The sequence below is a fragment of the Leopardus geoffroyi genome, chromosome X, assembly GCF_018350155.1.
Source record: "Leopardus geoffroyi isolate Oge1 chromosome X, O.geoffroyi_Oge1_pat1.0, whole genome shotgun sequence".
NCBI lineage: Eukaryota > Metazoa > Chordata > Mammalia > Carnivora > Felidae > Leopardus > Leopardus geoffroyi.
The window spans coordinates 31951776-31975441 of record NC_059343.1 but is presented as its reverse complement, the minus strand read 5'-3'; the positions used below and the strand labels follow the sequence as shown (position 1 = coordinate 31975441).

Sequence of the window (23666 nt, the reverse complement as noted above, 5' to 3'; positions counted from 1 at the left end):
GTAACTATTATATAATGTCCTTCTTCATCTCTTGTTACAGCCTTTAATTTAAAGTCTAGTTTGTCTGATATAAGTATGGCTACTCCAGCTTTCTTTTGGCTTCCAGCAGCATGATAAATAGTTCTCCATCCCCTCACTCTCAATCTAAAGGTGTCCTCTGGTCTAAAATGAGTCTCTTGTAGACAGCAAATAGATGGGTCTTGTTTTTTTATCCATTCTGATACCCTATGTCTTTTGGTTGGCGCATTTAATCCATTTACATTCAGTGTTGTTATAGAAAGATACGGGTTTAGAGTCATTGTGATGTCTGTATGTTGTATGCTTGTAGTGTTGTCTCTGGTACTTTGTCTCACAGGGTCCCCCTTAGGATCTCTTGTAGGGCTGGTTTAGTGGTGACAAATTCCTTCAGTTTTTGTTTGTTTGGGAAGACCTTTATCTCTCCTTCTATTCTAAATGACAGACTTGCTGGATAAAGGATTCTCGGCTGCATATTTTTTCTGTCTAGCACACTGAAAATCTCGTGCCAATTCTTTCTGGCCTGCCAAGTTTCAAAAGAGAGATCAGTCACGAGTCTTATAGGTCTCCCTTTATATGTGAGGGCACGTTTACCCCTTGCTGCTTTCAGAATTTTCTCTTTATCCTTGTATTTTGCCAGTTTCACTATGATATGTCGTGCAGATCGATTCAAGTTACGTCTGAAGGGAGTTCTCTGTGCCTCTTGGATTTCAATGCCTTTTTCCTTCCCCAGTTCAGGGAAGTTCTCAGCTATTATTTCTTCAAGTACACCGTCAGCACCTTTCCCTCTCTCTTCCTCCTCTGGGATACCAATTATGCGTATATTATTTCTTTTTAGTGTATCACTTAGTTCTCTAATTTTCCCCTCATACTCCTGGATTTTTTTATCTCTCTTTTTCTCAGCTTCCTCTTTTTCCATAACTTTATCTTCTAGTTCACCTATTCTCTCCTCTGCCTCTTCAATCCGAGCCGTGGTGGTTTCCATTTTGTTTTGCATTTCATTTAAAGCGTTTTTCAGCTCCTCCTGACTGTTCCTTAGTCCCTTGATCTCTGTAGCAAGAGATTCTCTGCTGTCCTCTATACTGTTTTCAAGCCCAGCGATTAATTTTATGACTATTATTCTAAATTCACTTTCTGTTATATTATTTAAATCCTTTTTGATCAGCTCGTTAGCTGTTGTTATTTCCTGGAGATTCTTCTGAGGAGAATTCTTCCGCTTGGTCATTTTGGATAGTCCCTGGCGTGGTGAGGACCTGCAGGGCACTTCCCCTGTGCTGTGCAGTTGGGGAGTACTGCAGGTCAAAACAAGGGAATTGACTCTGCCTTGGGCAGATAGAAGAGGTGATCTTACTGTGTCTGCAGGTCCCCAGGACTTTTTCTTGGCATGAGAAGTGGGTATGGTATAGTAAGGTCCAAGTGACTCCCTGGCCTGACCCTGTTGTGCGAATGAAAACATAGGTCACATGATGAGGAACTGAGGTCTACAGAAGGGGTCCAGATTAGAAGCAAACAATACCAACGAGGCATCCTATCCACCAAAGGAAGGCGAGTGCTAACAGAAACCTCTCACCACACTCCCAGATGGCTGGGGCAGCCTCTGCCAAACCTATGGCAAAAAGGAGAGCAAGAACCACAACAGCGAGGAACAAGGGGTGACAGTGCATTAAAGTAAGGAAACATATAGAAAATACCAACAGTCTATTTGTTCGGCCAGACCATCGATTCCTCAAGCTTCTGCTGTGGGTAGATTAGTCAGCTTCTGGAGTGACTGAAACAAGGCTGCAGTTTCCCGGAGCCTCTGGAGTTGCAGATGGCTTCTTCGGTAAGGTCAGTTTGCACGGCATTGATGGATCAGGAATGCACTCCCAGCTTCGAGATGCCAGCTTCACTTTGCTGTAGTGAATCCAGGGACCCACCTCAGCCACCTTTACTGAAGTAGGGGTGGACAAAATGACAGTGAACGGGCCCTTCCAGAGGGGTTTTAGAGGTTGGACATTTCACTCCTTCACCCATACAGCATTTCCCAGTTTAAAGGGGTGAGCATCTGTGGTGAGACTCACAGGTAATCACAGGTAATCAATCACTCCCTAACCCGGGGGTGTGAGGTGGTTAGGGTAGAACCAAGGGCCCACATCTGTTGCCTTAGAGTTAGACTGTCTGTCTCATTTAGAACCCCACTTAAGCCCCTGATCATGGGAGGAGGGCACCCATAAAGGATTTCATAAGGGGAGAACCCCGTCTGCTTAGTGGGGCTACACCTGATTCTTAACAAGACGATTGATTGGCAACACCCAATTCCAGTGTAGGTGGGTTTCCTGACATAGTTTACTTAATTGCAGCTTCAGGGTTTGGTTCGTTCATTCCACCTCCCCAGAGCTCTGGGGTCGGTATGCCTGTGTAACTTCCAGGTGATCTTTAACCCCTTTGCCACCAGCTTGTGAGGCTTAATGAACAATTAAGAGCTTTTTAGACGGATGCTCATTTATAGTAGCATGTGTGTCTAAGTAGTTGTACACACATATTCACATGCGTATACATTATGAACAATACATGTGCATTTATGAATCAGTACTCAGAGAAAATGATAAAACACCTATGTTTGTCAAAATGCCACTAATCTTGAATTATGAAATCTTATCATAAACTCCTAACCTTTGCAATATTCTATTAGTTATCACCTTTGAGACATAACTGATTTAGTCAGTGTTGTCTGTCACATGCCTCTCTGATTGTTTATGATGGACACTGTGCTGTGGACATTTTACGATTAGCAGAGAACAAAAAGTGAAAGGTTGGAAAAGCTCTGGGATAAAGCTTGACACTGACAGTCCTTTCATACCACTGGCCTGTGGTCATGTGATTCCGAGTTCTTTAAGTATATTAAATTGAAATAATAACGAATGGTTTCAGGGAATTTGTTAAATGACAGCTGTTTTTATCTAGATCTATAAAGAAAAATGAATAGATCTAATTTATGTTTTATTATTAATGAGATATAATTGACATATAACATTGTAAGTTTGAGGTGTGTTGGTTCAGTACATTTATATATTGCAATGTGATTACTACAGTAGCGTCAGCTGACACCTTTATTACATCACATAATTATCACTTCTTTTTTGTGTTGAGAACAGTTATGATGTAGTCTCTGGGCAACTTTGAAGTTTATAATACAGTATCACTGATTATAATCACTATGTTGTGCATTAGAACCTCAGAACTTATTCATCTACTAGCTCAAGGTTGTTCCCTTAAACATGTCCCCAGTTCCCCCACCCTGAGTCCCTGGTAACCATCATTCCAACTCTCTGTTTTCACAAGTTCAGTGTTTATAGATTCCACAGATGAGTGATATACAGTATTTGTTTTTGTCTGATTTACCTCACTTAGCACAAAGCCTTCAAAAGAGGACATGGATGGACCTTCAGGGCATTACGATACTTTTTATATTAAAAGAGCTTGCTTCCAATTCAGATTGTTAATTGGTATATGAAAAGGTGCTCAACACCATTAGCCATCAGGAAATGCAAGTTCACACCTCAATGAGGTATCAGTAGACTACCACTAGAATAGTTAAAATTTAAAAGACTGGCAATACCACATGTTGGCAAGGATATAAAGTAAGTGAAACTCTCACACATTGGTGGTTGGAGGGGAAATTGGTAAAACCACACTGGGAAACTCTTCAACAGCAACTAGTAAAGCTATAAAACAAACACTTTAGGATCCAGCAATTCCACTCTTGACTATATACTCAATAGAAATGTGTACCCATGTGCACCAAATAGCATCAACAAGAATGTTCTCAGCAGCTTTGTATATAATGACCAAGACCTGGGATCAACACAAATGTCCATCCATAGGTGAAATGATAAATACACATGATATCTTCATCTAATGTGACACGGTCATCCAATGAGATATAACTAACTCAGCAATAAAAAGAAAACACTACTCATAGAAATAAACATGTGGATGAATCTCATAGACAAATATTATGTGAAAGAAAGCCAGACAGCAAAGAGGACACACTATAGGATTCCATTTATATGAAGTTCAAAACAGCCACAACTATTCCGTATCGATGGCATTTGAAATGGGAGCAACCCAATGGAGAGAGGGTTAACTGGAAGACAGCACAGTGGAGCTTTCCTGGGAACTGGCTATGTTCTATATCTTGATCTGGGTACTGGTATCATAGGTGTATACAGAAGTAAAAACTCATTGAGCTTTACACTTGAGATCTGTTTACTAAAATATTTTTAATAGAAAATAACATTATATATTCAGACCTATAGAAGGGTCCTGTTGCAGTGACACTTCTGGACTGGCTGATTTCCAAGGACCCAATGCTTGGTCCCAGAGTGACCTTATATCTGGAGATTCTCCTTGGGCAATGTAATTTAAATGTGATTAGGAGCCAGTGATGCTGAATTATAGACTTAGTATCATCTCTCTTTATTATAAATCCCACTCAGTCATAGGACTCATCATTTTCTATTCTTAAACACAGAAGTTAACAACATAAAACAATTTACAGCCTGCATACGTGTATGTAGCCGCACAACTTACACAACTCCTTGTAAGCTACTATTTAAGTAATGACTAGGTATATCTATTCCTGGAGGACTGTGGTATAAGTCTAGGAGCTTTGCTTAATAAAATATTTACCTTTTTTTGAGGTTTATGAAAATAAATGTCTTTTTAAAAAGTGTGTTTATTTTGAGGGTGAGAACAAGAGCAGGGGAGGGGCAGAGAGAGAGGGAGAGAGAGAGCATCCCAAGCAGGCTCCATGCTGTCAGTGTAGAGCCTAATGTGGGGCTTGATCCCACGAAACATGAGAGCATGAATTGAGCTGGCATCAAGAGTCAGAGGCCTGGGGCGCCTGGGTGGCTCAGTTGGTTGGGTGTCTGACTTCGGCTCAGGGCATGATCTCATGGTTTGTGAGTTCGAGCCCCACATCGGGCTCTGTGCTGACAGCTCAGAGCCTGGAGCCTGCTTGGATTCTGTGTCTCCCTCTCTCTCTGCCCCTCCCCACTTGTGTTCTGTCTCTGTCTCTCAAAAATGAATAAATTAAAAAAAAAAGAGAAGGCTAACGGACTGAGCCACCCAGGCGCCCTAAAAATGCCTTATAAATAACTTATTTCTGAACTTTTTTCATATACATCTTATTTTCAGATGTATCACTATTTCAAAGAATGATAAATAATATGCAGACCTGGAAGAAAGGTACACGACCCACATTTCCAATGTTAGTATTTGTGCTGCCACAGGAAGCACCAGCCCACATTTCCAAACCATAATCTGGATGGGACCATTTTCTACCTGAGCTGGACTATCCTACAAAGGCACACAAGGCAGGAAGGTGCTCTAGACACTGAGGATTTTCAGGCCACTAAGACTTCTACGGAGGGGTTGACTTTTGCTTTTGTTCAAGTTTTACACGGTCCTCTGTGAGTGGTTGTCCCAGATACAAAACCACACAAGGATGAAGCTGAAGTCACAGGTTTTGTTTGTCTCTGGAAATTTCAGAATGCTTTTTCAGCACTGCATTTCTGATCTCTGAAATGGAACAAACCTTCCCACTGTGGAGATGATTTTTTACACCAGAGAATAAGCTTGCATAATCATTTTTCTCTTGGGAAGTGTCTGTTTCTTAAATGGTAACCTTGGCATATTATTAAATGTGTCACCTCTCCCAATTAAAATATCCTTCTATAAGCCAGGTGCCACTCGCAGCATTGCAATGGCTGAAACAAGTTAGAATACGGAAGAAGATTTTTCACATCAGTGGATTCCTTTTAGATGAATCTTTTATGGATCAGCAGGTTTATTCAGAGTTACTTAAAAAGCAGTTAACATTCCATTAGCCACAAACTGTGATCTGTGTCAGCAATAAGACATTCCTCAGTCATTTATTTTAGTGCAAGAAGTCACTTCAGAAAAAATGCAAATATTGAATATCTAAGGGGCAAATAAGTATTGAGGCAAAATTAGGTCATTTTTCTCATAGAATTATGGACATTATGCTTGATTCCTTGCTTCATTTAATCAAAGCATCTAGATGTTTTATTTTTTTAAGTTTATGATCAGCAAAGAGGAAATGGTTTTAAAAGAACAGTAAAGCTAACATATTTTCACCAAGCTCACAGCAATGACCTTAGTAACAAGTGCTTGGAGCTATTGTCAAAGGGGGCAGGAGATGTTCTTTGGGGTTTCCCAAGCCTGTGTTGTGGGACAGGGCACTGCCAGACATGTAGAAAGGCCTGGACTCAAATGCTGAGTAAGCTTGCAGAGGCTAGTGTTCAGAGGCTCACTAATGCAGAGGGCCCTTTACCTTGACTGCATTGGGTGTAACCTGGAGCCCTTACACTTTAGAAGTTCTATTGGTATTGACAAAACGGAAGCAGATAGTAGAAAAATACCAAAGACATCTATGAGTCATGCTGAAAGTCAGCTTCCCATAGAGTAGAGAGGTTAATAGCACCAAGCTCCTTTTGACTTTTGAAATAAATGGATGACAATCATGCTGAAAGCATCCACTTTTTTCCCCTCTGAATTAAATGAATATGGAGCTAGACCTCCTCTTCTGGGAAAATGGAGTAAATGTATTTATCCCCTGTCCTCCCAATATGTACAACTTAAGTATGTATAATAAGTTACGCATATAATTCTGAAAGATGAAGAGAAGAAGGCAGACTGGCTAAGGACAACCTTGGAACTCAAGAAAGGACTAGGACAAGGTCAGCCTCGCAGACAGAAAAATCAGAAAATAACATCTTTACTCCAGCCCAAAACCGTAGGAAAAACTTCACACTCACCCTTACCAATAAAGGCCACATGGAGGCACAGAATTTCACAATCATACTTGCCAGACTGTAATGAAGTGCCACAACTCCCACTAGAGTGGTGCCAGAGAAGGTTGGGTGCGGGGCAGGGCTTTCATATTTATCCCTGCCAGGAGGTAGTAAGACTCTGCTCCCAATACTGTCAGGGGAGACCACATGGAAGGCCTGGGCAGCAATGAGATGCACCTGCCCCTCCCAACTGGGGTGATAGAGAGACAGGACTTTCACCACCTCTCACTCAGGATGAAAAAAACAAAAAACAAAAAACAAAAAACAAAAAACAAAACAACCCTCTTTGTAGTGTCGCCATGTGAAGAGCAGGCGTGAGGCATGCCTAGCCCTTCCTGCCATAGAGATATCAGGGGAAGCCAAGTGGAAAGGAGGAACTCCTACCCCACCCAGCAGTAATGAGAAGCCCCCCACATCCTTGAGCATCAATGGAGGTTGAGTGATTCACCTGTACTTTTACCCTCATCTGGCAGTGACAAGCTGGTGTCCTACCTTCTCCTGCTGGAATGCTGTCATATGAAACCAACTGAAACAGAAGGCTTAAATACGATTCAGGATCTCATAACATAATACTCAAAATGTACAAGATTCACATTAAAATCCTTCTTCATATAAATAACTGGAAAGATCCTTATTTGAATGAAAAAAGACCATCAATAAATGCAAACAACAAAGTGGCAGGGATGTTAGAATGATTTGGCAAAGATTTTAAAGCAGCCATCTTCAACAACAAAAAATAAAAGTAATATGAACATGTTTGAAACAGAGGGTATCTCATTAAAGAAATAGAAAGTCTCAGCAAAGAAATGGATGATATAAGGAAGAATCAAATTTTAGAAGTGAAAAACACAATAAGTGAAAATTTAAAACGCCATTGGATGAGTCCAAAAGTACAAGGGAGGGGACAGAAAAAAGGACTACTGAACTGAAAGATAGAACAATTCTAACTCTAATGTGAATACCAGAGAAAAGGAGAATTAAAAAAAAAAAAAAAGAACAGAGCCTCGGGGACAGAAATCTAATATTCATGTCATCAGAGTCTTAGAACGAAAGGAGAAAAAGGATAGGGCTGAAAATGCATTTGAAGAAATAATGGAGGAAAACTCTCAGAATTTGGCCTACAACAGCAGATTGAAGAAGCTGACAAAATTCTAAACAGGATAAATCCAAAGCAATCCATACCAGCCCACATCAGAGTCAAACTTCTGAAAAATGAAAACAAAGGAAAAACCTTGCAAGCATCTAAAGAAAAACGACACCCTACTTAGAGGGAAAGAACAATGATAATGGCAATGAATCTCTCATTAGAAACCATGGAGGCACAAAGGCAGTGGCACAACATTTTTTAAGCCCTGAAAGTAAAGAACTGTCAACCTAGAATCCTATATCCACTTGAAAATATTGTTCAGAAATGAAGAAGAAGCCCAGATAATCTTAGACAAGGGAATATTAGTGGAGTTTGTCACCAAGAGACCTACCCTAAAATAAAGGTGAAAGCAATTTCTCTAAGCAGAAAGGATGTTATAAAAAAAGGAATACTGGAACATAAGAAGGGAAGAAAGAATACAGTGCAGAAACATATGGGTAAATACTATAGACTTGCCTTCTGTTGAGTTTTCTAAATTACGGTGATGTTGGACGAAAAAATTATAACACTATCTGATATGGCTCCAAACACATGTAGAGAAAAAATTCTTTTAAGTATATAATAAAGGAGGATAAAAAGAGGTAAGGGTGAGGGGTGCCTGGGTTAAGCATCCAACTTTGGCTCAGGTCATGATCTTGCAGTTCGTGGGTTCGAGCCCTGTGTTGGGCTCTGTGCTGACAGCTCAGAGCCTGGAGCCTGCTTCAGATTCTGTTTCTCCCTCTCTCTCTGCCCCACCCCTGCTCGCATTCCATCTCTCTCTCTGTCTATGTCTCTCTCCCTCTCTCTCTCCCTGTCTCAAAAATAAACATGAAAAAAAGAAGTAAGGGTGTTATACTTCACTCAAACCAATAAAATGATGATACCAGCAGACTGTGATATTACAAATATATAATAAGAAAGCTACCATAACAAACTTATACAAAGAGGTACTCTTATAAACCCTTTAGATCAATCAAAATGGGATTTAGAAAATGTACAAGTAACCCATAGTAGGCCAGGAAAGCAGAGAAACAATGGAGTAAACAGAGAAAAAATTAAAAATAACAAGAAGAAAAATAGGGAGAAACTAGTATTTTTCTAACAATTGGAAAGAAATAGGTTGTATCATTATAGACCCTGCAGGCATCAGAAGGTTAACAAGGGAAAAAATAATGCAAAAGAAGGTCTACACATACACACATTTACCAACTCAGTTGACAAGGATGTGCATGAATTGAAAACCCTTGTGCATTGCTGTTGCAAGTGTAAAATGGTGCTGCACTATGGAGAAGAGCATGGTGGTTTCTCAGAGAACTAGAAACAGAATCACCGTATGATCCAACAATTCCACTTCTGGGTATATACCCAATAACTGAAAGCAAGGTCCCAGATATTTGTACACCCATGTTCATAGCAGCACTATTCACAACAGCCAAAATATGGAAGTGACCCAAGTGTCCATTGATGTATGAATGGATAAACAAAATGTGGTGTATGCATACAGTGGAGTATTATTCAGCTTTAAAAATAAGGAAATGCTGGGTCACCCAGGTGGCTCAGTAGGTCGAGTGCCTGAGTCTTGGTTTCTACTCAGGTCATGATCGCCCGGTTTGTACGATCAAACCCCATGTTGGGCTCAGCACTGACAGTGCAAAGCCTGCTCAGGATTCTCTCTCTCTCTCTCTCTCTCGTCTCTCTCAAAATAAATAAGCTTTAAAAAATAAATAAAAATAAGGAAATTCTGTCATATGCTACAACATGAATGAACCTGGAGGACAATATACTAAGTGAAATAAGCCAGTAATAAAAGGATAAATGCTATATGATTCTACTTATATGAAGGACCTAGAGTAGTCAAATTCAGAGAGACTGCAGTAGAACTGGTGGTTGCCAGGGCTCTAAGGAGTGGAGAACTGGAGTTACTGTTTAATGGGAACGCAGTTTCAGTTTGGAAAGATGAGAAGCGTTCTGGGACAGATGTTGGTAATGGTTAAACCACAATGTGAATGTATGTAGTGGTTAAAAAGGGAAATTTTATGTATATTTTATCACACATAAACACAAACGTGTGAGAATGAAAAAAACAAGTACTTGACTCAGATATACAAATAAGGTACCTCCTGGTATTTATTTCTGTGTCTGGTTATACCTTACCTCCCTCATCCCCAACTCGATCTGACTCCAGTGAAATGTGGAGGCCATCAACCTCCTATATCCCTTATGCCATATATTAGTATTCTTGTGCTTCCTGTTTAAACAGATTCAGAGTAAAGAATTAACACCTGAATTTGAAGCGTAAAGGAGCTATCTGTCAGGATTCAGGTGTAATTCAAGGAGAGGAATATAGACCGACCTCCCCAGTGATGTGAACAAGCCACCGGAATGGTAAGGAAGATATATCATAGCATCTCCAGTTTGTCTCTCCACGAACATGTAACTTCTTTCCCCCTCTGAAGTCGGGACTTACTGACGTTTTGCCTGCTGTATACATTGCTACCCCTCAGCACCAAAGTTTACCTAATCAAGTAACTGAGACCAAAAGAGTCTCTCCAGTTCCAATGCCAAATTTCTAGAGAGGGAATCTGATGGTTTTTCCCAGATCAGTCCCTTGCTCTTTAGCCAACTGACTGTGGGCTCATGTGAGGATTAACATGGATATTGCGGACTTGTATCTAGGATCCAGTGATATTTGCCTTTTGAAAGAGATGATGTGCAACATGGAACTACTGGTAACAGAATTATAGGCATGAATGAAGCAGGTAACTTTGGATGAACATTTTCTTGGTGTCACACAAATACTGCTCACCTGTGCATGTAATAAGGATGACCTTCTCTCTCCGTTATACAGATGTCAAAAGTTCCTACATCAGTATTAGAGGATGGGGGTGATTTATTAGTTCCTGTTAGTACATCCACCATACTCTTAACACTCATTGTCCAGTACCAGACAATCCTGACTCATTGCAAGTTTCTGCCTCTCGGTTTTCTTTCTCGCCTGTGAAATGTTTTGTAGTAAGCACGGCTGGGCTACTCAGATAAAAACTTAACATTCAAGAGTGAACAAGAAAATATTAAACAAGAAGTTACATTTATTAAAGAGGTAAATATAAAATATTAAGTATGAGAAATACTAATTATCAATATAGACAATAAAATCAATAGGATAAACTCTAAAAAGAACATTACTGCAGACATTATTACTGATTTGGAAGATAGCACTGAATACTTCACCTACCACACAGCAAAGAGATAAAAGTGGTAAAATATACGCACAAGCCATTACGACTCCAAGATCTACTGAAATCCTTTACACTTAAACTTTAGGCCTGGATCTCTTGGGATGCCTTTCCCAGTATACAGAATACAGGCAATGGCAGACAAGGAATATGTGATAAGATATCAACTGAGAATTTTCTGACACTGAAGAAAGATAAAAGTATTCAACTTGATAGTGCACTTTGAGTACCAAGTAGAATAATAATAATAATAATAATAATAATAATAATATAACAACATGATAAATCCATTGCTAGATACATAATCGAGACTTTTTAGGAAATCAGCAATGAAAGAAAAAATTCTTAAAGCTAAAAAGAAATGTAAGTTCACTTAAAAGCTAAAAACTTCACATACAGGAGACTTCTCTGAAAGGTCATACAAAATAGCTTCAGGGGTGCCTGGCTGGCTCAGCTGGAGCAAGCGACTCTTGACCTTGGGGTCGTGAGTTCAAGCCCTATGTTGGGTGTGGAGATTACTAAAAGAAACTTGAAAAAAAGAAAAAAGAAAAAGGAAAATAGCTTCAAAGTGCTTAGGAGAAAAATAATAATGAACTCAGAATTGTATACTAAGAAAAAGTGTAATTCAAAAGTAAGGACAAGGTACCTGGGTGGCTCAGTTAGTTAAGTATCCGACTCTTGATTTCAGTTTCAGGCCACGATCTCACTGTTGACGAGATCCAGCCCCACACCAGGCTCCGTGCGCTGACAGTGCAGAGCCTGCTTGGGATTCTCTCTCTTCCCCTCCCTCTTTCTGCCCCTCGCATGCTCACTCGCTCGCTCGCGCTCTCTCTCAAAATAAATAAATAAACATTTAAAAAACAAGGAAAAAAACCGAAAGGACAAAATGAAGACATTTTTAGAAATAAAAAGACTGAAAGAAGTTGTGTGAAAGGTGAAATGAAATGGGTTCACTTATATCCAGGGGTTTTAAAATGGAGCCGGGAGGCCATTAAGGAGGTGGGCCTTCTGCACATCCTCACTGGCAGAAGCATGAACTTTAGAAATGGGCCAGACCCAAATACTCTAAGGACTCAGCCTGAACACCTGCAACTTGTTATAGGAATGCTCCTTTGCCTAGTGATAACCTTAGCAACCAATTACAGTCAGCCCAAGATTAGTTTCATGCCACCAACACCAATCACAAACCTTTGTAAACAAAGATAAAAGCATTCCCCTTTGCCTTTAAAAATCTTTCACTTTTGTTCCCTGAGGGGACACAATTTCAGTTGCTGCCCAAATCTGTGCTCCCCAAATTGCAATTCTAAGACGCCAAATAAATGCTTTTACTTTAGCTCTGCCTGTGTTCTCAGTCAACAATTGCTACAAACAAAACCTTACAATATTCGTTTTGGTTAGAAGAAAAACCCTAAATGAAAAACATTTTTTTTTCTTCCTGCGAGTATCTTTCAACAATGTGTCAACAGGGAGGTTGGATGGGGCTCAAAACTTTCCCCAGGTTTCTTACAATCCCCCTTTAACCCTTTCTTTCCCAGTGGCAATTACCCCACCTTGTCCTGTCTGTTCTCTAGGAACTATGCTCTGTCGTTGGTTGGCTCAGCGGGGACAAGAGCCCTGACTGGTGTACCCCAAAGTCAGGAGCAGGATCCAGGTGTTTCTCCTCTCTTTAGCCAATATCTTCTTGGTTTACACCATGGCCTCTTTGCTATGCTTGCTACTCTTTAAATGTTTTTCAGAGTTTTATCCATGCCCCTCTTCTCTTCCTCAATATTGTATCGTAATGTGCAAACGTTAGAAACACCTAAGCACATATTAAAATGCAGAGTCTTGCTTCTAGCCCCAAATATACTGAATCAGAATGAAGAAGAGTAACCCCTGTAAAAACTCCTGCCAAACAAGAAAGAACTGAGGCTGCAAAGCAAACCAAAAGTTTATTTGGGGTCCTTAGGAATTCGAATACCACAAGCACAGATTCGGTAGGAGCCTGAAATGTGCTCCGAGGAAGGAAGAGAAAGACAAAGTTTATAGAGGCAAAAACTGCAGGCTTATGTAAATTGTATTGAAAGAATTATGATTGGCATAGGCAAAAATAATTAGCGTTGGTCTATATACGATAGGTTGATTACTGTGCTAGTTGCTAGGTTGTAGTAAAGAAAACTAAGCCTCATTCTGAGAATTCCAACAGCCTGTGGCAGTTTGTGACTGGCACAGTCTAAAAGTTCATGTTCCCCCCCAGGTGTGGATGTGCATAAGACTAGCCTCCCCAGTGGCCTCCCAGCTCCGTTTTAGGGCCCCCTGACATTCCTACTTCATTTCAAATGTTTCTGTTCACACTCTGCAGTTTTAGCAGGCAGCTCGGATCATTCTACTGCATACTAGAGTTTGAGAACCAGTGCTTTTATAAGCTTTCCCTAAGCATTATCCTGTACAGCTTTGTTTTTGACTCCTAACGATTCACCAATAAGTCACAAAACGTGTATCAGCATCAAACCCATGTTCTAAGTTCCATATGAATATATCCATCTGCTAACTGGCCATTTCAGTATACATATCCTATATTTACCTAAAGTAATGCATCCAAATTTGAATCCATTTTCTTACCCCTTCATTCCATATAGTCCCTGAGCTAAGAATGTGAGTTACTTCAAGCTCCTGTGTTCCACCTATACTTGTTCCCACATTTTCTACCACTCCCCAAATCATTTAGCCTCACCACCAACCACTGCTTGTCCCTGGGTATGCTATGTTCTGTCACATCTGTCTGCTTCGGCACATGTTCCTTCTCCCAGTCTGGGGTCATACTCCCCTTTCATACCTGGGAGACTCCAACTCCATATGGAACATCTTCCTTGAGGCCTTTTCTCACTCCATCGGCAGGGCCTTACCTCTGTGTTTTTACAAGATCTCAGTCACAGCACCTTCCATATGGTCTGGAAACTACCTGCTCACACCTGTCTTCTCCATTAGTGAGGGGGCACTTGCACTAAAGGTCTGATTAGGGCTCGTTTGTTTTTAAATCAAGGTTGAGCACAGACCCTAGCTTGGAGAAATACTTAGCGCCTGCTTTATTAAGTAAAGGCATAAACACATGAGTAAATTAACAGATCTTTGATCAAGGTTCAAAGATTCTACAATGATAAATCAGCGTATGTATTTCTTATTTTTATTTTTTTAAATTTATTTTGAGAGAGAGAGAGAGAGCACGCGCACAAGTGGGGGAGGGGCAGAGACAGAGGGAGAGAGAGAGAATCCCAAGCAGGGTCCACACTGTGAGCACAGAGCCCTGAGTGGGGCTCAAACTCACAAACCACGAGATCATGACCTGAGCCGAAGTCGGACGCTCAACCGACTGAGCCACCCAGATGCCCCAGCATTATGTACTTTTTAAAGCATGGGGCGCCTGGGTGGCTCAGTCGGTTGAGCGTCCGACTTCGGCTCAGGTCATGATCTCATGGCTGGTGACTTCGGACCCCATGTCGGGCTCTGTGCTGACAGCTCAGAGCTTGGAGCCTGCTTCAAATTTTGTGTTTCCCTCTCTCTCTGCTCCTCCCCCACTCATGCCATATGTCTCTCTCTCTCTCTCCTTCAAAAATAAATTAAAAAACATTAAAAAAAATTTAAATGTGCAGTGTCAGCACACATGGAACCTTTAGATTCCAGAAAAATCTTATCTTTCATTCTATAGGAAATTCACTTGCTAAAGAGCAAATCAAAGTCCCCAAATAGGAAACTCCAGGTAAAACCTCCTACTGCCTTTTTAGACTCCTTTTTCAATATAAAGCCACAAATGTCGGCACACTATAGTATGTTACTTGTCCTCTAGAGATAAGGAAGAAGTTTGTGGATATTGTTAGACTTCTTTCTGGTTATTCACTCTATTCCCCATGTAACTGCTCTAGTCTCTGAATTAATGTGATGCCTTTTGGCCTTAGGAACCATTGATAGTCACAAGTGCTGGACTAAGAAATAGTGGAAAGTGTACAGTGTGACAGTTTCAAATTATTGGAGCACTTCAGATAGGAGAGCAGTTGTGATTCTTGGAAGGATCAATATGAGAAGGTTTCAGATTATGTAAATACAATGCATTACCATAAACACCAAAATATAACAGCACTTAGATCTCTACATACATTCATGGCAAATATGATTTTACTTTCCTAAGGATTTGGAGAAGTTTTATAAAGGCTTTGTGAGAAATACACTCAGAGACTGACCAAACCCCTCCTCCCACATACGGTATGGCAGAAGAAAGGACAGACAAATAATCTATGACTCTATACTCAAAGAAACATGTTTAGAGAGCCAGAGAACAATACAGGCTTTTGAAGACTCACAGAATTTTAGCTTTTGTCCTTTTTTGGGGAAGAAAAATCTGGGACACATGGGCCTCTACTCTCCTCTACTTGAGTATCTGCAGACAAGACTAATGGACTGCATAGACGTTTCCCTAGAATTCCACTTAACACCATGTGAAGAAATTATAATCAGTCCATTTACAGTGATTCCTAAAGGCCATTTCTGACCTAGTACAGGGTTGCCGAATTTTTCTATAAAGTACCAGAGAGTAAATATTTTAAACTTTGTAGCTATATGGTTTCTGTCCATTGAACCTTGCTGTTAGAGCACAAAAGCAGGCACAGACAATACACAAAGAAATGACTGTGGCTATGTTTCCGTAAAACTTTATTTATAGACAATAAAATTTGAATTTTATGCAGTTTTCTTGTGTTACTTAATATTCTTCTATTAATTTTTTCAACCATTTAAAAATGCAAAAGTCTCTTATTTGTTAGTAGGGGTATAAAAAGAAGTGGCAGACTAGATCTATGGTTTGCAAATTCTTGTCCTAGTATAGTTCTTTTGTTTTGCACGTAAGAAAATAGGGCACAGAAAGGGGAAGCGATTTGCTTAAAATCATATGAATGACTAATTCGTGGCAGAGCCAGTCATTTGTGCCAAAGTGTCTTAAAGATGGTCCGTATTTGCTGTTTATTATTATATTTTTCTGACAACTACCGAGCAAAATGCTCTCTTTTACTTTGAGAAAATGAATTTTCTCCAGGATCATTTTGAAATATATCTATATTGTTTAAAGACTCACTGTAGAAGCATATCGACTACATATACTTATGTGCATGGATTTCTAAGCTGAAATCATTTTTCTTTTGCTACAAATGTACTCTGTAACTTAAAAGGGAACCAATCCCAATAATTTTCAACCAGTCTATTTTCAAAGATACACATAACAGAAATCAGGTAAAACATATTCAGAGAATAGATTTAGTCAGTTTAAAAAGTAGAGAAGGCCTATTATAATTGAAACGTTACTCCTTAGAAATACTCCAGAAGACGAAAGAACAATCATGAAAATATGTTCAATTCTACTGAAGCTCAAGAAATATTTTGGGAAAAAGTATTTATTTATTCTTCAACATCAAAGGCGCACCCTTGATGGTAGAGGACACCCCTGTCCTTATGAGTTTAGCATTTTCACGGATAAAATTGTGCTGACCAACTGGCCTTCTATCAAACATCTTGTTAGTGTCAACTTTGGCTTTGACATTCATCGGTGGCTTGGTAACTTGAGGTAACCCATTGATATCATACAACCAGTACATGTCCGGTGTCTGGAAACAAAGAGAGGAGAAATTTCACATGAAATATTCAAGGATTGAGAGAATACCTTCTCTCTTCTCCATGCAAGGTATGGGAAAGGTACAAAACTGAAAGTGTGCCGGTAATAGATAATTAACATGGAAAATAAATTCAGGAAAGCATTTGGTTTTATGAATTAAGAACCACGGGGCACCTGGGTGACCCAGCTGGTTAAGCATCCAACTCTTGATTCCAGCTCAGGTCACAATTTCATGGTTTGTAGGATCGAGCCCTGCATCGGGCTCTGTGCTGTCAGTGCAAAGCCTGCTTCGGATTCTCTCTCCCCCTCTCTATGCCCTTCTTCTCCTCCCTCTCAAAATAAATAAACATTAAAAAAAAAAAAAAAGAACCACTCACTAAAAGGTCCCTCAGAGATAGAGGTCTGCATCAAGGGTGATCTCAGCATCCATATGATCTAAGGGGAAGCAATCTATTTTCTTTGCATGAAACTGTTGCCCAGCATGAACTACATAACTAATGGAAACCATGCCTTCCAAGATGAACTTATCCATGAGAATTTAACTGTGGCTATAGAACGGACTGGTAAAATATGTCGAGCTTCTGTTTTTTTAGATTATGAAAATCTATAAATAATACAACCATTTGAAATTACTGAGCATTGTATAAAATCATTAATGACAGTCATAATCTAAATCCAAGTTAGTACCACTTAGGGATTTCTTTAAAGATCCATCGTCTTTGGTTTTTTTTTCTGTATATATGCACAGGACGGCAGAAGTGAATTACAAAGCCTAGCATTTTCTGCATGTTTATGTTCATACTTAAATCCCACTGCTCTTGCAGAATTTCCTGATGCTGTGTTTATCTAGGCCTTCTTCTCCACGATAAGATTAGGATCACGTGTGTTCCGAAAACTCATTCAGGATAAATCCAGGCTGAGTGAATATTGCAATAACATGAGTCAGGGTGTAAGGGGTAATGTGATATCCATCGAAGAATGTTAAATGCAGGATTTTCTTGCACACCTGGAATGCCCCTATTTTAGTCGTTAACTGGCTCTTCCATCCAGTGCTCATAGTAATTGTGTATTCAGAATCAAAGAGGTAAAAGCGGAACCAAAAACTATACTATAACTGGGTTAAATAACATTTTCCTTCACATAAGGATGTTCGATTGATGTAAAAACACCCCCAACTCTCTAGCCCCATTGATGTAAATAGTCTACAGTGTGTCTTCCATACTATTTTCCATAGAAATTCTGTAAGATGAAATTCCAGTTGCCCACTATGGTAATTGACTTGATAAAGCACTCTTTATTTGTTTTTATTCCTTTTCTGTCTCACATCTTGGCTTCCCTGCATCTGTTTCTTTAGATCACATAGCAAATGTGCTACTTGGATTTGAATCCTTATTTTGGATTTTTGCTTAGGAGGAAATACAAACCAAGATATATATTATATACATATAATATATATATATATTCCATTTCACAGTTTTATGACAATGATTTATTCCCATAAAAGCAATGTATTTATATACATATTACTTATGTCTGGTTATGTCTCTAGCTATAACAGGTCCATCTATGTTACTTTTGCACAAACATATGTTTTATCTTGGATAATTTTGGCAGCTTTCACATTTTTGTATAAACTATTTAAGATTTATTATGGAAAGTTTAGTGGACTACCTATTCTCTTTGAGTGACATTGCTTTTTGTAAACAGTCTGACCAAGTTACTTAAGTCTCTCAAAACTAGTGCTATATGCCTTCTGTAATAGTGGGGAAAAGGCAGTTTTTAATCATTCTAAATATGGTTTAATTGAAAGAGAACTTATGAAGCTTGCTAATTTAGTTGTTGAAGTTTGTGTGGGCTAATATTTAACTAAAGTGTTCTTAAAGATCTTAATTTTTGTTTCTAAGTAAAGCACAATGAAGATCATATGTTTCATATATAAGTATTAATTGATTTAATGCTTAACATCAATAGCTTAAAAGATGATAATACCATATGCAGGGTAATTTTTATTTAGATAATGAAACTTTAAAACTTCTTCACATTTATCATGTGAGACATCATGTGAGACGTCATATGAGACATCGTGTGTGACATCATTAAGAGCAGGGTTTTGAGTCAGAAAGACAATATTTGAATCATGATTTCAAAATCATTGATTTGATATCTGCAATAACTTTTATGAATCTCGAGGGCATTATGCTCAGCATAAAAAGCCAATCTCAGAAGGTCACACAGAGTATGATTCCATTCATGTAATGTTCTAGAAATTAGAAAATCAAAGAGATGGAGAAAAGATTAGCAGTTGCTGTGGTAAAGGAGGAGTTATGGTATTGGACGTGACCATAAAGAGCATGACACAGTTTCCACAATGTTGCCAATTCTCTCAGTTGTGTTGGAAGAGTTCTGTATGTCAGTTGTGATTGTAGTTATACAGATCTACACATGGGTTCAAATTGCCTAGAAATACACACACACACACACACACACACACACACACACACACACACACCACATATACGTGGAGGAAGAAGACCTCTAGCTTAGTTAACAATGTTTTGTCAATGTCAATTTCCTTCTTTTGATATATTACTGTAGCTCTATAAAATCTCACCATTGGGAAAAGCTGGGAGAAGTATTCATAGGACTTTATGTACTATTTTTGCAACTTCTTATAAGTTAATACTTTTTTTAAGTTAAAAAATATGAGATGCGTGAGTCAATTGGAAATTTGAACACTAAATGGAGATTTGATATGTTGTGATACTAAAGGATTATTGTTAATTTTCAGATGTGATAAAGGTATCATGGTTATGATTTTGGTCTTTTAGAGATTAATAGGAAATAGTTGAAGATAATATGACGTCTGGGATTTTCTTCAAAATAATATGGAATATGGGGAAGGGGGTGGGAATACACTTGAAGTGACCCTGATTTGATAAGTGTTCACCCTGGATGATGAGTGTATGTGAAGTAATTATTCACTCTCTTCATATTCACATTTGGAATTTTCCAAAATAAAAATAGAGTCAACAAAAGTGATTTCTTCAACACATTTCAATATCAATTTTCCACATAAGCTTTATCAAACTGTACCACTTCAGACTAAATGAAAATTTCATATTTTCATTTGATCCCATATGTCAACTTACTCTCTCACAGAAACCCTTCAATTCTGCTGCCAGTGATTTAATTGTCAAATCAACATAGGGAAAACAGGCACAGCTTATGTTGGGAAGGCCTCCAAAGTAATTCATTTCAAAAATGTCAACTGTGCACTAGGTAAAATAAACATCATTTTCGTTTGTAAACCTGTTTTTAAATATATCATTTAATCCCTTAGAGTAAGAGTATGTCATTATTTCTTAAGAAATAGGTACAATATGATCATTTTAAACCAAGCATCAATACAGCAAAGGGCAATGTGCGGCAAGGCCCCAGAGGCTTTGTATTGTTATTACCTGGGTTGTAAAAACTCCCAGAAAGATGAAAAATATAAACAATTTTCTCAAGAAATATTCAACATTATTCTTTTCTCTATTCATTAAAAGAGCAACAACACATCTTTCTGCCCGTTGCACTGCCTAATTAGTGTCTGATTTAGAAGTCTAGTAATCACTTTGGCACCAGTGGTTGTGTCTTGAAACATAACTACACGTCCTTTGTGTCTGTGCTACTGAAAATAGACACTGGCAATAGGCATCTTTTCATAAATAGTTTGAAAGCTGTCTTTAGCCTAGAAGCTATTAGCAAAATACATGTGTGAAATCTTATGGAGAAATTTTGCTTGCTGCATAAATTTTCAAAATTGTGTTTACCTTAACTTTATTAAGATGATCACTTGAGCAGACTTTTATATTAATGGCCCACTTTACATTGTTTTTCTCAATTAAAAATAAATTTTATCTTCTATTTAATTTTCTTCATTTTATTTATTTAAGTTTATTTATTTATTTAGAGAGAGCAGAAGAGAGCAGGGGAGGGGCAGAGAAAGAGAGGGAGACAGAGCGAATCCCAAGCAGGCTCCACACTGTCAGCATGGAGCCCGACACAGGGCTCGAACCCACGAACCACAAGATCATGACCTGAGTTGCAATCAAGAGGCAGATGCTTAACCGACTGAGCCATCCAGGCACCCCTAATTTTCTTCATTTTAGACTTTAACCTTTTGGCAATACCTTATGGCTTCATCAAAGATTCCAAAATCTCTATCTCAAATCACCTGAAGTTCTTGAATAGGTTATTACAGAAAACAATATGTGAATATACAAATCACTTTACCTGTATTGCTAATGTTGCTTTGTACTTCCTACTGTACATTTGGGGTTTAAAACCCACAATGATGAGAGTTCCTTCAGTGTCAAGAGGAAGAAGTTTTCCAACCTTAGGTTTTACAAAAAACGCAGGATCACTGCCAGGTAGGAAGTATGCAGTGAATGGCTCAGGATTTCTAGAACAAAAATACAAATAGTAACCTTTAAGTTTTATCATTACTCTTTGTGAGAACTTGATGGATAGAGTTTATATCCTGTTGCACAGGACTACAGTTAAACATTAATGCTGCCATGCATCTGTGAGCCTGATGCTTGTTACTTTATCATGGTGAGGAGGCATTTTTAAAATTACTGAACAATGTCATTCTTCCCAGGGTGACAAGATGGAATTTTAAAGATTTTTTAAAATTATGTCTTATGTTTTTATTGTACAAAGAGTAAAATGCTGTCTCTATAAAAATGTGGAGAAGTCAGTGTCCCAAATTAAAATGCAATCATTTGTAAATAAATTCATATCTAAAATGCATGGCTAGAACAGCCATCAGGAAGCCTTTGTTTTTATGACTATTCCAATGTGATTGCTCACTTTCCTTTAGCTTTCCACTTGTGAAGTGAGATGAAGGTACTTTGCAGGTTTATTAAAAGATTCTTGAGCCTGAAGAGGAGTTGCTATGATCTGAAGTGAACGGAGAGGCATTTAGGATTCAAGTGACCATTTTCACATTAAGGTTGATTATATCTGAGATGAGGACTGAGAGAGAAGTTGAGAAACTCCTCTGGTAGAATAAAGCAGGGGAGGAGCACGCTGCATGGCAGGCTGTACATGAGGAATTTTGTAACCAAAGTGACAGGGGAGATGCAAGTAGAAGGCAAAGAACGGTTTCCTAGAACAGATCCAACAGTGAATCACAGAAAAGGAGGTGCGAGATTCTGGTCGGGACTCAGTGATCCACCCAGCAAATGTATTGAGTATCGTCGCAGAGGGTTTGAGAAAGTGGACTATGGATATGGATGGCCTGGACTGGAATCCCAGCTCCATCTAAGTGCATAACTTGAAACAACTTACCTTTTTGGACCTCAGTTTTCATACCTGTTCAATGAAGGTAATAACCCCTATAAAGCAATTAGCTCAGTACCTGACATGTGGCAAATGCTCTATATGGATTAATCAATATTAATACAGTCAGTCATTATGATTGTTGTTTTTAAAAATTTTTTTTACATTTTTTATTTATTTTTGATAGAGGGAGAGACAAAGCACAAGTGGGGGAGGAGCAGAGAGAGAGAGGGAGACACAGAATCTGAAGCAGGCTCCAGGCTCTGAGCTGTCAGCACAGAGCCCGACATGGGGCTCGAACTCACAAACCGCAAGATCATGACCTGAGCCGAAATCGGACACTCAACCGACTGAGCCACCCAGGCGCCCCTATTGTTGTTGTTTTAAAACATCTTACTACCAGTGCTAGGCAATGACGCATGATGCAATAAATAAGATGAATGTATACAACAGAATACTCAGGGGTTCTGGTGGAACAGAAGACCCAGAACCTCTTTTCTCCCAAGCAACAACAATACAAAGATCAATTCCAATTGTGAGACATTCAGAAACCAGTTGAGAGGCTTCTGTCTTCCAGGGGAGCACAAAATCAGCTGTTTGGAAGTCAGTAGAAAATCCGTGGCATGCTCTCAGCACAGTGTGCCCTCCTCACCAGTGCAACACCACATGATTAGGAAGAAATTCTCAGTTTCCATTTCTCCCCGGGGAAGGAAACAGAAGGGTGGACCAGATATCCAACAATTGGGCTTCTGGTTGGAATGTGAGGACAGCTGCCCAAGAGACTGGCTTCTGTCTTGCTTATCTTGAAGTCCTGATGGGACCTGACACACTAGAGACGCATGGGGGCTTCTAAGAACAAAGTGGACAGGGTGGCAGTGCTCCAGAGGTGCCAGGGTAGAGCAGACAGAAATTGTACAGCTCAAAATCTTCTCCCTAAGTGTGGAAAAAGAAGAGTGGAACATGTGTCCAATTTTCTGGATTTTCAGTGTGCTGCTCAAGGTTCTGGTTTCTATCTTGTCTCAGAAAACTGACAGAACGTGGCAAAATCTAGATGCCTGGAGGCTGCTGAGGGGAAATACAAAGATCTGGGTGGTGTGCTGCTGCTTCAGAGTGCCCGGAGTATAGAAGACAGAGAGCAAAAGAGCAAGAAGCTAGGAACTCCTGAAAAAAAAAAAAAAAAAAAAAAAAGGAAACCAGCAAACTCCTTTAATTAGTAATCTTCACACACAAGTTCAGAGAGATATACTCACAAAAAAAAATCTGAGAGGTCCCCAGGATCCCCACTTGGTCTAAGTGGTGAAGATCTTTCCCTGCAAGAAGCTAGTCCATAAAGACTGAGAGAGATAGCTATTTTTCCAAATGTGTGGATACCAACACGAAGTTAGAAAGAACATGAAGAAACAGGAAAAAATTACCCAGTTAAAGGAACAAAAGAGACCTCTAGAAACACACCATAAAGAAATGAAAGT

General features: G+C 39.2%; 1 protein-coding gene across 1 annotated transcript in view; it reads right to left on the bottom strand.

Annotated features, from left to right (window-relative positions):
- Nucleotides 1-16102: 16102 nt before the first annotated feature.
- Nucleotides 16103-23666, bottom strand: part of CFAP47 (cilia and flagella associated protein 47) — a 553185-nt gene continuing 545621 nt past the window's right edge. Inside the window, exons 63-64 of the mRNA XM_045471009.1 lie at nt 21148-21316; nt 16103-16861 (exon numbers count right to left, since the gene is read on the bottom strand). Coding sequence (XP_045326965.1) covers nt 16652-16861; nt 21148-21316 — 379 coding nt within the window. The 3' untranslated portion in view covers nt 16103-16651. The remainder of the gene's footprint in view (nt 16862-21147; nt 21317-23666) is intronic.